The sequence below is a fragment of the Chenopodium quinoa genome, unplaced genomic scaffold (assembly GCF_001683475.1).
Source record: "Chenopodium quinoa cultivar QQ74 unplaced genomic scaffold, ASM168347v1, whole genome shotgun sequence".
Taxonomy (NCBI): Eukaryota; Viridiplantae; Streptophyta; class Magnoliopsida; order Caryophyllales; family Amaranthaceae; genus Chenopodium; species Chenopodium quinoa.
The window spans coordinates 1,652,178-1,669,063 of NW_018744593.1; the positions used below are offsets into that span (position 1 = coordinate 1,652,178).

At 36.4% G+C, this 16,886-nt stretch overlaps 1 protein-coding gene across 1 annotated transcript; it reads right to left on the reverse strand.

Moving 5' to 3' along the window:
* Positions 1 to 3,632: 3,632 nt before the first annotated feature.
* Positions 3,633 to 5,318, reverse strand: LOC110699791 (protein FAR1-RELATED SEQUENCE 5-like). The gene is made up of 3 exons (XM_021877308.1): positions 5,195 to 5,318; positions 3,753 to 4,602; positions 3,633 to 3,672 (listed from the first exon to the last, which is right to left on the reverse strand). The coding sequence occupies exons 1-3, from the start codon at positions 5,316 to 5,318 to the stop codon at positions 3,633 to 3,635; spliced, it is 1,014 nt and encodes a 337-aa protein (XP_021733000.1).
* Between the last annotated feature and the right edge of the window lie 11,568 nt (positions 5,319 to 16,886).

Genomic DNA, 16,886 nt, shown 5'->3' on the forward strand with positions numbered 1-16,886 from the left:
ATCAATGGAGCTTAGAATTGCATACTTCAAAGAAAGAATAACAAATGAATTGAGGTTATACAAAGTCAAGAGTGCAGTTGGATATCAACAGGTATTAATGAACAATATGGAATTATAATATGTTCATTTACATTAATGTGTATATATAATAATATCGTGTACTATGTACAGATTTTTTTTCCAGTGGCCATATATGCACATTTCTATCTTCTATGCATTGATCATATCAATGAGGCAATGCATATAATTGACAACAGGGAACTGCCAAAACATCAAACAATTGCAACAAAGTATGAAAACCAACCCCAATTGGTGGTAAGTATATTGTTTAATAGATATATAAATGATCAATTTGTTTATACAAAATGATCAATATTGAAAATTAAAATGATCAATATTAATATGATCCTTTGAATTTTTTTTCTGTATATGTTGCAGTTAAAAGGATATGCAGAATATTTGAAAGGGTTGGGGTATGAAGATGCAGATTCTATTGAGAAATATAAGGTGGTTTTGCAAAAAATGAAGTGGAGGAGCAACGAAGATTACACCAACTGTGGAGTTTACATTATGAAACATATGGAAACTTTCACTGATGATCCCAATGAAGAATGGGTTTGTGACCTAAAACCAAACAATGTAAGTAAATTTCAACAAAACAAAAAAATATACTTCATGATCACTTTATAATACATAATGATCATTTATATCCCATTAATGTTCATGTTTATAATAAATTATTTTCTTGGAACAGGTGAACCAAATCAGAAAGCTCAGAGTACAATACACTGCTGAACTAATGCTGAATGAAGGAAACAGGCAGTCACAGAACAATAGAAGAGCAGCAAGAAGATTTGCACAAGCTTAATACAATATGTTCATATATAGACATATATATGATCATACTTGCTTTCAGTATTTGTATGGACATAAGTTTTTGTTGTTGTTCAAGTAAAGACAAAATTTATTATCTTTTTAATATTTACAAATAGTAAAGTGTTACATTATAATTGCCAGTTTTAAATCATCTAATATAATTATTCCAATTTAATAATGGTTCTTACTATTTAAAATAGTATATGATCACTTCCAAAAGCAAAAATAATCATTTATAGAACATTTAAGAATAGTTTGAAAAAAAAAAGATTCAAATTACTTAATAAATCAAAATATAAAAAACTTAAAGCACTTGAATCTCTATAAAGTTGAGACAACTAAAAATGTTGATAGTTAAACACCAAAACATAATTTCATATTGATTTACTCTCTTATTTACCATTTGTAGCCAATCTCTTAGCCACACTAGTATCAAAAAACGCTAATAACCTATCATATTTGGTTGAAATCTGTGGAGAACCTCCTTGAGTACTTCTTGAAACAGTAGGAGATCCTTGAACATTCATTGAAACACTAGGAGAAAGTAGAACATTCCTTGAAACACTAGGAGAAACTTGCACATTCCTTGAATTTCCTTGAGTACTTCTTGGAACATTAGGAACATCATGCACATTTCTTGAAATACTAGAATCAACTTGAACATTCCGAAAACAGCCTTGAGTACTTCTTGGAACATTAGAAGGAGCTTGAACTTTCTTCGGAACACTAGAACGAACTTGAACATTTCTTGGAGCTTTTGGAGGATTTTGAACAATGCTAGAAACTTTAGAAGGAGCTTGAGCATTGATTTGAGCATGCACAACTGTGGGAAATTGTACATTTCTTGGTTTCTTTGGTGGCAATTGAGAACTTGTTGGAAAATTATCAACATCATGAGCAATTGTAGCTGTTTTGCCCTAATGATCAAACTTAAAATAATTAATGATCAAATTCAAAATTCATAATGACCTTATACAAAATTAAAAGGTAGATGATTAATATTTCACCTTAACAATAGAAGATATGTCTGGATCAACAGTAACGTTTGATTGCATAGAGCTATATCCATATTCCTATAATAAAATGAAAATTATAAAAACATTATAATCACAACTTAAACTACTAAAATGAACAACTACAATTACATACATAATCATTTACATAATACCTGTTCAAAGTCATTTGAAACACTATCATCTGAAGGGATATCTTCTACAATGGCAGTCTTTTTATTACAAACCTTGAAAAAAAATTAAAAGTAAAAATGTTTAATATTCTAAAGAATTTGATAAAAACAGATAAAAAAAAAAGAAAATAAGTTTTTACCTGAGCACTTGGATCTTCAATCACAATTAACTCATTAGGATCAGCCAAAGAATTAGCATAAGATATAGGACACCCATTCTCGTCCAATTCCTAAGGCAAAACAAAAATGTTCAATTCTTGAACATAAATGATCAATAACAAAAACATAAATGTGCATTATTACCTGAACTACTGCTTGACCTTTAGATCTTTTATAAGGAGTGTATACTGACTTTTTCTTCAACCACTGACCCCTGGCTTTGTTATAAGCCTTCTCTAAATTACTCTTAGGCCTATAATTCCTCTCTCCAATAGGTCTTGATTTTGCCGGATTCTTAACTTCATGATCAACAATTTCAATACCTTCAACCGGTTCATTAAAATCAATTGTACCAGTAACACTCTCAATCTTTTCTTTTAAAAGATTGAAATAACATTCAACCTCTGCTCTAGCATTCAAAGAGTGTTGACAACTTGTTACCAACTTAACAAATTTCCTTAGTGTTTGTGTCCTCCAAACACTTGTAGATACTACATTGGTTTTCATTGTAGGTTCATCAAGGCCATGACTACACATAGCAGCCTTAGTCCACCTCTTACATATATAGTCATCTGGAATCTTATGAACACAATTCATATGATAAATTCGAAGAGCATGACAACAAAGCAAACCCATTTCACTAAACAACATGCATGTACAACATATTGCATGTGTTTCTTTATTAAAAACAATCTCGTGGTTGATCATATCTTTCCCAGCTCTCCACAAATGATAATAATATTCAGGAAAATTCACACCAGCATCCTTGTGATCACAACCAGTACCCTTAATGAACTCTTCCTCAAAAAGCACATAAGCTTGAATAGTAAACAATGATCTAGCATGAACAAGAATCCCAATGTATGCAAAAGCCAAATGACGATTACCTCTGATTGTATTATAATCTCTCCCTTTTTCTTTGCTTCTCCACTCTTGAACCACATCGAGAAACACTTGATAGAAATCACATAGACCTTGTGTCTTGTTAAGCCTTTGAGAAACTGATTTGTTAGTTGTCTCACTACGTTGAGATGAAAGCACACCTCCTGACCAAAATTTCTTTGAAAAAGCTGGATACCACATCTCTTTGATTTTATACAAATCATTCAACCAATCAACATTTGCACAGTCATATTTCAACAACATTCTGTAAATGAAACATGATCATTAAGCATAACAGTTATGATCATTATAAATAAACATTTATAAAAAACTAAATGTTCATTTCTGTAAAAATTATTTAAGAAGCTAAACAAGTATAAAGCAGAAGTACCTTTTCCAATAATGCTCAAATTCTGGTGGAGTTTCACAATACTTCAGTAAATAACCAAATAAATCAGTGAAACCATCCAAAGCTCTCAATGCCCCAATGTGTTTCTTAGAATTTTGTTCAATATGCCACACACATAATCTATGATGAACACCTTTGGGAAAAATATTTCTTATCCCAGCTGCAATTGCTTGAGCTTGATCAGTCATAATAGTAATAGGACTTCTCCTTCCCATAGAAGTTAGAAAAGTATCAAATAACCACTCAAATGATTCTGTTCTTTCATTAAGTATAAATCCCATGCCAAACATCACATTATTTGCATGATGATTCATACCCACAAATGGAGCACAAATCATACCATATTTGTTAGTCCTATAAGTAGTATCAAAAACTAACAAATCACCAAAGTAATGATAATCTCTCATCATCCTTCCATCTCTCCAAAAGAAATTAACCAATGCACCATTTTCATCTTGTTCAAAATCATAATAGAAATCTGCTTCATCAATTTGTCTCTTAGCAAAAAATTTGATTAGTTGATTGCTGTCACCTCCCCCAAGTTTAGTTGTCTTTTCAACAGAAATAACATTATAAGCATCAGGAGCTGTAAAACAAAGGTTAGGAGAACCTCCAACCTCCTTCTTCAAAAGTCTCAAAGAATCAGAAACTTTAACTCCACTCAATCTAAGTGTAGAAATGAAATTAATATGTTCCTTAGAAATATCCCTTTGAGACCTTATTAAATGTCTCTTGTCAACAGGAATCATTTCATGATTATGAACCATCTCATGTCTTGTACATGTATATACACCTGAACGGTCAATACTAAACTGCACAAAAGCTAAGCAACCAGTCCTTATGTTAAGTCTCTCATACAGCCTATTATTCCTGCACTTATCATCTTTAAAACCCTCATTTGTACAAACAAATCTTTTCATAGAGAATGAATCATCTCTTCGCCTCTTACTTTTTCCAATTCTAATTCCAAAGCCCTTTCTAAATGCATATTCATTAAACATTTCATAAGCCACATCTTCAGAAGGAAATTGTTTCCCATAAAATTCAGAACTAGCTGCTTCCTCAAATAAAATAGCATTCTTTTTTTCCACTGCAATATTAAAATGTAACAAATGAACACAAATAATAGCAATAATGTACAATAACCACATGTAAACTGTTAATCATCATTTATCATTACATAAATGAACATATATCAAAATGATAATAAAACATATAAATGAACATTTATGATTACATAGATAAATGTAAATTATAGTAATTACACCTATGTTAACGTAAATGTACATATAATCTAACATACATGAGCATTAATTGAATGTCAAATTTTATAAAACTATAGACAATCATTAAAATGCAGAAAACTGGAAAAAACATCAATCGAATAACAACATTACAAAGAAAAACAATAAAATCACAACAATACATCACAAACTATAAATTAAAATAATCATAAATAAAAATGAAATCAAATATTATAATCGACCATAATTTTGATTTTAATTCATACAATAAGCAATAACAATTAGCTAAACAATAAAATCAAAAATTATAATTGAGCATTATATAAACTATAGTTCATACAATTAGCAAAACTATGAAATCAAAAATCAAAATCGAACTATTACACGCGAAAAACAGAGCATAATCAAAATCGAATGATTGAGGAAAAAATTACTCACATTGTTTCGAAAACGAGTCGACTAAACCAACTCCAGCAGAAAAAATAGAATCACAATCACGATCAAAAGCAATTAAGCTAGAATCACTGTCACGATCAAACGCAATTGAGCTAGAAATTTCCATGGAAGAAGAGAGAGAAAAATTGGGGGAAAAATAAAAAATGCAGGAGAGAGAAAATGAAATAAGTAAAATATGAGATAAATAAAATGGAAATTAGGTTAAGAAAATAATTATATAGTTGCTTGAATAGAAAGTTAACAAAAATGAAAAAAGATGAAGAAAAAAAAATGGCAGAATGGTTCAATATAAAACGACGTAGTAGCATGGGGGTGTAGGAGAAGCTGGCTTCCCTAGAGTCTAGGAAAAAATTTGTACAACAATGGGCAACAGCTCCTTCTCCATACCCTCAACAGGCTCAATTTCAATATCGGCCCGCACCTCAGCAATAACGGACTGCATATGCGGCCCAATATCCCCAACAACAATTTTAGGCTCCGTACCAGGCTTATCAAGCCCCTACCTATGGACCGCTCATGACTCCTACCGAGTTGGGGAACTCTTTTGCTACTATGTCTATCCCGCAAGACAACTCATGGTACGTGGATTCCGGAGCAACTTCACACATGACCAACAATTCAGGTAATCTCATGCCCCTTTTTAATTTGAGCACCGAAATTCATATTTTAGTTGGTAATGGTAGTCGCATTTTGGTTACGGGTTACGACCACACCACTTTTCCTAACTCCAAACCCCCCTTACAATTCGTGATGTTCTTTTAGCACCTCAAATCGTTAAAAACCTTATTTATATTCGTAAATTCATTTTTGATAACTCTGTGTCAATTGAATTTGATCCCTTTGGTTTTTCTATGAAGGATCTTCGTCCGGGGAAGGTAATAATGAGATGCAATAGTTCAGGGGACCTATATCCTGTGACTACTAACACCAGTCCATCCACGTGTCTTGCTACCACACTCACTGCTGCCACTACACCCTCTTGGCATGATCGCCTTGGGCACCCGGGAAATTTAGTTTTAAGCTTTCTTCGGTCTAAAAATCATATTTCATGTAATAAGGAGCATGATTTTACTTTTTGCAATTCTTGTCAATTAGGAAACATGTGCGTTTGCCGTTTCATAATTCCAATAGTACTACTTCTACTTCTTTTCAAATTATTCATGTCGATTTGTGAACTTCACCTATTCGTAGCTATCAAGGTCACAAATATTATTTAGTACTATTGGATGATTTTACTCATTTTTTTTGGACTATTCCATTAAAATTCAAATCACAAGCCTTTCAATGTTTTTTGAATTTTATAGCTTATGTTGCCACTCAATTTGAACGACTAATTAAATCTTTTCAAAGTGACCATGGTAGAGAATTTGATAATGATCCTTTTAAACTATTTTGTGTCTCTAACGGTTTAGTTTTCCGTTTTTCTTGTCCACACACTTCATCTCAAAATGGGAAGGCCAAACGCATGATCCGAACCTTGAATAACATCTCCCGTACTCTTCTTATTCATGCTTCGATTCCTCCTTCCTATTGGGTAGATTCTCTAGAAACGGCAACCTATCTTCTTAACATTGTGCCTACCAAAGCTCTTGCCAATGGGACTCCCGCTTATGCTTTGTTTCGTAAAACTCCGTCCTGTGATCATTTACGAGTCTTTGGTTATCTTTGTTTTCCTAACCTATCGGCTACAGCCCCTCACAAGTTGGCCCCTAGATCCACTCCATGTGTTTTCTTAGGATATCCAACCAACCATAGAGGTTATAAGTGTCTTGACCTTTCCACGCATAAGATCATTATTTCCCGTCATGTCACATTTAATGAGACTTAATTTTCGTTTCATAACTAAGTCAATTTAAAAAATATGACTACTCTTTTCTTGAGGATACGAAGCCAAGTCCTTTACTATCTCCATTATAGCGTCAAACGCAAGCCCCAACTCCCCACACAAATCAGTCCTCACCGCAGGGTACCTGCGGCTCAAACTCCCCACTCGCGGACTGATTTGCTACCCTCACCAAACCAAATCAGTCCGCCACCTAGCAACCCACTAACACACCCCACTTCTCCCTTGCGCACAAATCAACCCAACTCCACTAACCTTCTTGTTGGGCCCGCCTCACCAATCAACCTACTTCCTCCAATTCTTTAAGTTCACCAATCCAACCCATTACTCCAACTACATGCAATTCCTCATATACGCCCCCCCATTAAGGGGCATCATGCCCATTCGGCCCACTCACCCCCACCACCTTCCCCTCGTGTGACTCGTAGTCAACACGGAATTTTTAAACCAAACCCGAGATATCACCAAGCTAATATGACCATTCACATAAATCACCGCTCCCTAAGACATATAAAAATGCTCTTAATGACCCTAACTGGATTGCGGCAATGCAAGATGAATTTGATGCTCTTATTAAAACATGGAATTGGGATTTGGTACCTAGGCCTACGGGGGTGAAAATTGTTAATTGTATGTGGTTATTTAAGCACAAGTACAAGTCTAATGATCACCTTGAAAGGCACAAAGCTCGTCTTGTTTGTGATGGCAGGTCGCATGAAGTTGGTATAGATTGCGATGAGACTTTCAGTCTGCTAGTTAAACCGGCCACTATTCGTACTGTTCTCAGCTTAGCTTTGGCTAAAAAGTGGTCGATTCATCAGTTAGATGTCAAAAATGCCTTTTTACATGGTGATTTGTAGAAAACAGTATATATTCATCAACCTCTGGGTTTTGTTGATCGGAGAGCACCCTCCTATATATGTCGACTTCGTAAGGCTCTATATGGGTTGAAGCAAGCTCCTCGAGCTTGGTACCAACGTGTTGCGAACTTTTTGGTCAGATTGGGTTTTGTCATTGCTAAAAGTGACACCTCTCTTTGTACTTTTCGACATGGTGATGATATGGCATATTTGCTTCTTTATGTTGATGATATTATATTAGCTACCTCTTCTGACAGGTTGAGTGAGGGAATCATATCTCAGTTGTAAACTGAGTTTCCTATGTCCGATTTGGGCCCTCTGAGTTATTTTTTAGGGATTGCGGTGATCCGTACTCCCTCTTATTTGCTACTTTCACAGGAAACGTATGCACAAGAGATTTTAGAGCGTGTAGGTATGGGCTCTTGTAAACCTGTAGCTACTCCAGTTGACACTAAGTCTAAACTTAGTGAAGATGCCGGACCACCTTTTCGGGACCCCACTTTGTATCGCAGTTTAGCAGGTGCTCTTCAGTATCTCACTTTCACCAGGCCAAATATTGCCTATGCAGTACAATAAGTGTGTCTTTTATGCATGATCCCCAGGAATCTCATTATGATGCTTTGAAACGCATTCTGCGTTATATACAGGGTATCATTGATCATGGATTACATTTATATCCGCCTGCTTCTCATCGATTGATTACTTACACTGACGCTGAATGGGGAGGTTGTCCCGATACCCGTCGTTCCACATCGGGTTATTGTTGCTTTCTTAGGGACAACCTCGTTTCTCGGTCATCTAAGCATCAACATACTTTATCTAAATTGAGTGCAGAAGCTGAATATTGAGGCATCGCAAATGTTGTCTCTGAGGCATGTTGGCTTCGTAATCTTTTACTTGAGTTACATTATCCTCTTCGACAGGCTACTATTGTTTATTGTGATAATGTCAGTGCTATTTACCTTTCTGGCAACCCGGTACAACACCAACACACCAAGCATGTGGAGATGGATATTCATTTTATTCGAGAAAAGGATGCTTTGGGAGAAGTTCGGGTTCTACATGTTTCTTCTAGATATCAGTTTGCGGACATTTTCACAAAAGGCCTACCACGATACTTATTTTTGGATTTTAGATCTAGTCATAGAGTACGACCTCCTCCCGCTATGACTGTGGGGGTGTGATAGATATTATAGTTATGATAATATTTGTCGCAGATTAGGATATGTTTTGTATATATTCTGTATCCTTATCGTACAAGGATTACGAGTCTTGTAAAACTCTATATATATTGACCAATGGTACACACTCCGATTTGAGGAGTTTTCCCAAAATCTAACACACACATACATCAATCGCAAAATATCAATTAATTGAAGATGAAACAAGTTAAACAAGATAGATTTATGTATATTTAGCTTTCAAAGCATATAGTCGTTTTAGGTGTTTTGGAGGTTTTTGTCCTTCGGGAGAGCTACGTCACCTAAACTGACCTCCGGGCGCCTGCACTTGCAAAACAACGGAGACTCCGGTGGAGTTCCGCCTCCGACGATCAAGCTAGTAAAGATTCAAAGTAAAGAGTGCGGAAAAGTAAATATCTTCTCGGATTCCGAGATCAGGTGTTTTCTCTGTTTTCGATAATAATAATTGCTTTGTAACGATTGAATGCGTGATTAATGAATGATTCAATTTGTTCCCCAAGGGGGTAAATCTCCCTATTTATAGGATCATTGGAATTTGTGCCCTTGTTATAGGTTGCAGAAACCTAGGACTGATGGCCAGCACCGCTTTTTGGCAATCTAGAGAATTGGGCCCTGAAGGCCGTCTTTTTCCCTGCTGATTGGGAGTGCCACATGTCAGCTAGGGATTGGTTCATTTAGAACCTCTCCTACCAAAAACATTTGCCCCTCACAGGGGTAACGTGGCATGCCACGTGACGCCTGTGACACTTGTCACACAGACATTGGTGGACGATTTTAACCGTTCAACTTCTGGGGTAATTACCGGGATGCCCCTGATTTTTACACTTCTATGAATAGTGTTTTCATCCCTCCATTTTCGCACATTCACGAAAATTTTCACAGTCTTTGCCTTTGAGAGGATTTACTTATCGCCATTTGTGTTCGATCCGCCTGCATTACAGTCGTCAGAAGAGAGAGACTCTGATAACTGTCTGTGTTTGCCTTTGCAATTTCCGTCTACTTTCTCTGTTTGGCACAGCCGGTCACCGCTTGAGACTACTTTGTTCCAGCAATCAACAAGGTAACCGTCTCTCCTTTTCCCAACTCTTTTAAGCTTTTTACCGTTTGTATATATTGTATTGAATAATGGATTCACCCACAACATACACGATACAGTCTAGGACAGTAGTCAACTGGTCTCCTGGTATGGCTGAGTCTAGGACTAGGGGTGCCGTCTATGGGTGTTTGGACCACCCTTGCTCTTCCCTAAATTCGATCGTGTCTGTGCATGTGCAGGACAATATGGCTCGGACGATGTAGATGGCACTTGACCAAGATTATAGGTCAGACGACTCAGCTGAGGCACCGGCTGATAGAGAATATGACTACCCTCCAAGTGCACCCAACACTCCGAGTGACGAAATTTTAGAAGAATCTGATCAAGGAGACGGCGATGAGGCCGTCCAACGATCCGACTCAGAGGAGTCGAGCTCACCACAAGCGGATGCCGACAGTGAGGAGGGTGAGGCGTACCAGTGGTCGTCTATTAACAACCCAACAGAGGCGCATATGTCCGCCAGGGATAGAATCACCCTTGAAGCAAGCTTTCCTGCCTTTATAGATAAATGCCCAGTAGGGGATAAGTGGGAAATAATTGTGCCGCTTGCTCAGGCGACTGTCATCTAGCATGACGATATTGAAAATGCCGACAATTATTTCGGCTGCTATGAGGCAGCATTCAAAGCCGACCTCCACTCCCTCTTCATGACGCAATCAAAGCCATCTTAAGGGGCTATGATTTAGGCATATGGAAACTCACACCCAATTCCTGGGCGAACATCCTCTGCTATATCGCCGCCTGTGAGATGTAGAACTTAACGCCCAGTTAGGAGGCGTTTGCACACATGCACTACTTGAGCCGTGCTCCAGGCGGCTGGAGGGCATGGTACACTTTAACCACACATCTGGAGTACATGATGACGCTGGATAAGCCGTTGATAAGTCCTATTTTGCACATGTTTTAGGTGGGTATCTAAGCTCATTTTATTACAAAATTAGAGATCTTTGGTGCATATTTGCATTATTTGCTTAAGTTGTGCTCTACTACTCTTCGTTTGTGTGTTTTGATGAATTTCAGGTGATTTATATGCAAATGGAGTATGGTTGGCTAATATTGAGTATAATAATCATGGAGTATGAAAACATATTGCTTAAGAATATCAAATCATGTGTTCGAGACGAACTTGAGTGAAAATGAAGCAAAACGTTGATGAAATACTTGACAAATATGACACCTGTTCACTATTATGCTCATAACTTTTGATATACAAATGATAATGGAGTGATTCAAATTGCATTGGAAAGTAGACTTGAAGACCTTTCCAACGATATATTACACGCCTCAAACAGAGCTCCGGATATGAAGTTATGACTGATTTAAGATGAGTTAAATACAAACTATTTGCTGCAGCCTCTACGTGCCCGATCGGGCATGGTCCGCCCGGTTGGACCGGGCACATAGGAGTTAGATGATTTTTGGTATTTTCGAAGGTAGAAAGCAATTTATGAAGACCGCCCCACGCGCCCGATCGGGCAACGTCCGCCCGGTTGGACCGGGCACGTGGTGGAAGAAGTGCTACGAAGGAAAGCAACTCCGTACTCTCACCGCCCGATCGGGAGGTGCTTGCCCGGTTGGACCGGGCACAGTTATGCGACACTCCGTATTATTATTTTCTTATTTTTAGGTCATTAAGGGTATAAATACCCCTTGTAATCTTCATTAGAAAGAAGTTTTAAGTTTTCCATTATTCCTCTTTCTCTCTCTAGAGTTCTAGTTTATTACTTTGAAGCAATTTTAATTCTTTCCATTAGATTTGAGCATTGTTTTTCAACAATTTAATTCCTTTCAATTGAAGAATCCTTGGTATTCACTTCTACTTCATTCTCTTTCAATTATAATTGCTTTTCAATTATGTTTTCCATATTCATGATTGTTATTGTTTCTTTCAATATGTGTGAGTAGATTTTCTATTCCAAGATCTAGGGTAGCCCAATTATGATTGATGCATGAATTAAAACTTTAAATTCCCCAATAATAATCCCAATTGACATGCTTAATTGATTGTGTTTATGCCAATACTAGATTAGGAATAATTAGTATTGTTATCATCCCTTTGTTCTTATTGCAACGGAAGTTGGGTATTAACGGGATTAGGTTATTCCAATTAAGGGTTTGAAGATCATCACGGAAGTAGATGATTGAATAATTAGGAATCTAGGCATGGTGTTTAATGTCCCTTATTCGCTTGATTCCACGGAAGTAGGCTTGATAGTTAATTTGGGAAGCCATTGATAACTTGGAAGAGACCTTTGGTATTATTATTAGGGATTGCTTTTCTTCTTGTCAATTGATTTATATATTGGGGGTAGATTTATTAGTTTATCAATCATAATCGTGGTAATGCTTGATCTTGGATGCTTTAGTTTATTGATTAATATTTCCTCTAGTTAATTGTGTTATTTAATATATTAGTTGATTATTATCATCCATTATTGATTGGTGACGTGCTTAGTGATTAATTGAGTCTGATTAATTGAATGAACCATAGTCTCTTGGGATTCGATCCTTACTTGCCCTACTACATAGTTAGAAGGAATAGTTAGGTTATTTTTGTTAGGTACGCGATAAGCCTATCAAATTTTGGCGCCGTTGCCGGGGACTAACGGTTTTCATCTAATTATTTGTGATTCGTTTTTGCTAAGATTTTGGTTTGTTGCTTTGGCTATTATTAACTTCTTTTTCTCTTATGAGTTGATGATATACATGCCTTGGAGATGGATGATTTATTGTCACGTCTTGCATCTGGCCATTGTTCTTGTTATTATCTTTATCATGAAAACCCTGATTGCCCTTATAGTGAGTATTTTGTTCGAGCTCCGGATGATTTTAGAATCTTTCCATTCATATATGATTATTCTAAAAAACGGTTTGTTCTAAATGAAATTTATTGGAGGATTCATGATGAATATTATCATAATTTGTATAATACGTCGGAGGAAGAATCATTTGTTGAAAAACCGATGGTTAAAGAGTCATTGGTTATAGAATCAGTGGTTGAGGTATCATTGGTTCCAATAGAAGAAGAATCATTAGTTGTAGAACCATTGGTTGAAAAGTCATTGGTTGTAGAACCAATGGTTGAAATTTTTTTTTTCTTTTGCTAATGAACTTATTCGTGAGCGTAAAATAATAGAGACGTTATTGGGTGATGATAAAGAACAAGACTACCTCCATGTTCGTTCTATTAATTCTAAATTTTTAGCGGAGGAAGCAGAAGGTTGTGGTGTATCTTCATCTTTTTCTTTTGATTTTTCTTTTTACCTTGAGTTATCTTTGTGTGCTCCTAATCTTTTCTATGTAAGGATTACTGTGCTTGCAATTGAGCCCTATATAGTGCTTAATGAAATGTTTGCAGGAGCGTATGATAAGTTACTCAAGGCGTTAAATTCTTCTGATGGAAGGAGAATGGTCAAGCTTAAGACCTTGATAAACTAGCGCTTTGCGGGAGGCAACCCGTATTTCATTATTTTTATTTTAGTCTTTTCTAATTTTTGTGTGTTTTCATTTTTCTTTGATTCTTAGAGAGGTAAGGAGAGTACATCTTATGCTTGTGGGAGTTCTCTTGGTGCAGATTTTGATCTAAAAGGCTGATTTAAAAGGAGAAGAATTCGCTGGACTGCGTTCGAGTTCGATCAGGAAGAGCTCGCCCGATCGGGCGCGCGTATGGATCAGCAAAACTGCTCAATTTCGACAGGCCATAACTTTCTGAGATGCATTGCAATCCTCGAGGCTTTGGTGACATTATTTTGGGTGATGATGAAGATGAGGTTTGACTACAAGTTTCCCTTTAAGACAATGAGGACATTGTCTGATTTAGCTTGGGGGGAAGTTCTTGTGTACACAAGGTACATCTTTCACTCTCTCTTTCTACTTTAGTGTGTTTTCACTAGCAGTAAGGTTTAATGCTTTCTTCTGGAAAAAGAAATGAAAAATAAAAGAATCATGATAATGAACGGCCAACGGCCATTGAACTACTTCCCTGTGCCCCTATCCTTTATGCCAAAAGGTTTTGATTTATTTTCGATTGAAAGACTTGCATAGTGGACTAAAAGATCATGATTTGACCTTGAATTTGTTGATCCCTAGTAGGAGTCAAGGTTATTTAACTATGTATGATTCAGGAGCTTGACTGTGTTAACCGTGAGGCTTGAGCCTTATATATTCATTCTTGTGTGTGTTTAGTTCCTGGTGTAGCATTGATCTTAGTTTTGACTTTAGACTCTTAGTAGTGTGTCGTAATGCATTGCACGTGCACATTGAAATGACGAAGGCCATGTTCATTAGGTAGCCTCCAGACAAAATTAGAACATCAGTTCCCTTCTTGCTTACCCATGTTGTAGCTTGACTATATTTTTCATTAACTCCACAAAAATTACCCCTTGGCCCCAATTTGATTACTTTTCCCAAGTCTAGCTTGGGGGAGCTATTTTATGCGGTATTTTTGCGTGATTCTGTTTCAAGTTGCAATTGATGCGAAAATATTGAAAAGAAAAGGAAGAAGAAGAGAAAAAGTGAGAAAAGGAGGTTTGATTGAATTACTTGAAAAAAAAAAAGTAACATTTCTTGAAAAAGAAAGAGAGAAATAAAGAAAAGAAAGAAAAATATTTGGAAAAAGTTTCAAATGAAAAATTGTTGGATTGAAATAAAAAAAAAATAAAAAGATAAAAAAAAAAAAAAAATAAAGAAATGAAGCAAACAAGTAAAAGAAGGTTGAAGAGTTGAGAATGTAGGTGGATGAGATGATGGTTGTGTTTTCATTGTAATTGGGTTTGTGTTTCATTGATCGAAGTTGATGAATCGAGGTGTGACTCATCGCATTTGATAGTTCCCCCCGGTTAGACTATTATAGCTCTCATTCCCCAAATTATTGTCCTACCCATTCTTATTCCCGACCTACGTTACAAGCTTCACAAAGTCCTTCCGATCTTCGTGCATAGCATTGCGTTCATGTGAATTGAGTCTTTTGTCAAAATGCTGGAGTATATGTTGCATTTCAAGTCGACATTGACTAGGTTGAGCGTTATTATAACCCTCTAAACACGCGAGTGTTGTGAGATGGGGGGATTGCATTGTTGGTGGGGATGGTGAGAGATCGAGCTCATTTTTAGCTCGCCACATAAAAAGTGTGTTGAGTGACCACCGATGTGAGATACTCTAGTCTTCGATTCTTGAATTATAAATGGTTGGTCTCATTTGACGATTAATTAGGTGGATCGACGGTTTGAGTAATTTGATTGGTTGATTAGGATGCATGCTCGTTTGATTTCGATTTTGAATCCTTGTTTGATTTTGCATTATGGGGTGAAGCATGTTGTTTGGTTGTTGATTGTTGTTGATTATTGTTAATTGTCTTGCTTGAGGACAAGCAAGAGTTTAGCTTGGGGGAATTTGATAAGTCCTATTTTGCACATGTTTTAGGTGGGTATCTAAGCTCATTTTATTACAAAATTAGAGATCTTTGGTGCATATTTGCATTATTTGCTTAAGTTGTGCTCTACTACTCTTCGTTTGTGTGTTTTGATGAATTTCAGGTGATTTATATGCAAATGGAGTATGGTTGGCTAATATTGAGTATAATAATCATGGAGTATGAAAACATATTGCTTAAGAATATCAAATCATGTGTTCGAGACGAACTTGAGTGAAAATGAAGCAAAACGTTGATGAAATACTTGACAAATATGACACCTGTTCACTATTATGCTCATAACTTTTGATATACAAATGATAATGGAGTGATTCAAATTGCATTGGAAAGTAGACTTGAAGACCTTTCCAACGATATATTACACGCCTCAAACAGAGCTCCGGATATGAAGTTATGACTGATTTAAGATGAGTTAAATACAAACTATTTGCTGCAGCCTCTACGTGCCCGATCGGGCATGGTCCGCCCGGTTGGACCGGGCACATAGGAGTTAGATGATTTTTGGTATTTTCGAAGGTAGAAAGCAATTTATGAAGACCGCCCCACGCGCCCGATCGGGCAACGTCCGCCCGGTTGGACCGGGCACGTGGTGGAAGAAGTGCTACGAAGGAAAGCAACTCCGTACTCTCACCGCCCGATCGGGAGGTGCTTGCCCGGTTGGACCGGGCACAGTTATGCGACACTCCGTATTATTATTTTCTTATTTTTAGGTCATTAAGGGTATAAATACCCCTTGTAATCTTCATTAGAAAGAAGTTTTAAGTTTTCCATTATTCCTCTTTCTCTCTCTAGAGTTCTAGTTTATTACTTTGAAGCAATTTTAATTCTTTCCATTAGATTTGAGCATTGTTTTTCAACAATTTAATTCCTTTCAATTGAAGAATCCTTGGTATTCACTTCTACTTCATTCTCTTTCAATTATAATTGCTTTTCAATTATGTTTTCCATATTCATGATTGTTATTGTTTCTTTCAATATGTGTGAGTAGATTTTCTATTCCAAGATCTAGGGTAGCCCAATTATGATTGATGCATGAATTAAAACTTTAAATTCCCCAATAATAATCCCAATTGACATGCTTAATTGATTGTGTTTATGCCAATACTAGATTAGGAATAATTAGTATTGTTATCATCCCTTTGTTCTTATTGCAACGGAAGTTGGGTATTAACGGGATTAGGTTATTCCAATTAAGGGTTTGAAGATCATCACGGAAGTAGATGATTGAATAATTAGGAATCT

Excerpts from the sequence above, each read along its gene's own strand:
- LOC110699791 (XM_021877308.1), bottom strand. The coding sequence starts at position 5,318 with ATGGAAATTTCTAGCTCAATTGCGTTTGATCGTGACAGTGATTCTAGC. Across the intron at positions 4,603-5,194 it reads CGACTCGTTTTCGAAACAAT|TGGAAAAAAAGAATGCTATT; the intron begins GTGAGTAATTTT and ends TTAATATTGCAG. Across the intron at positions 3,673-3,752 it reads AGAACAGAATCATTTGAGTG|CTGGGATAAGAAATATTTTT; the intron begins GTTATTTGATAC and ends AAGCAATTGCAG.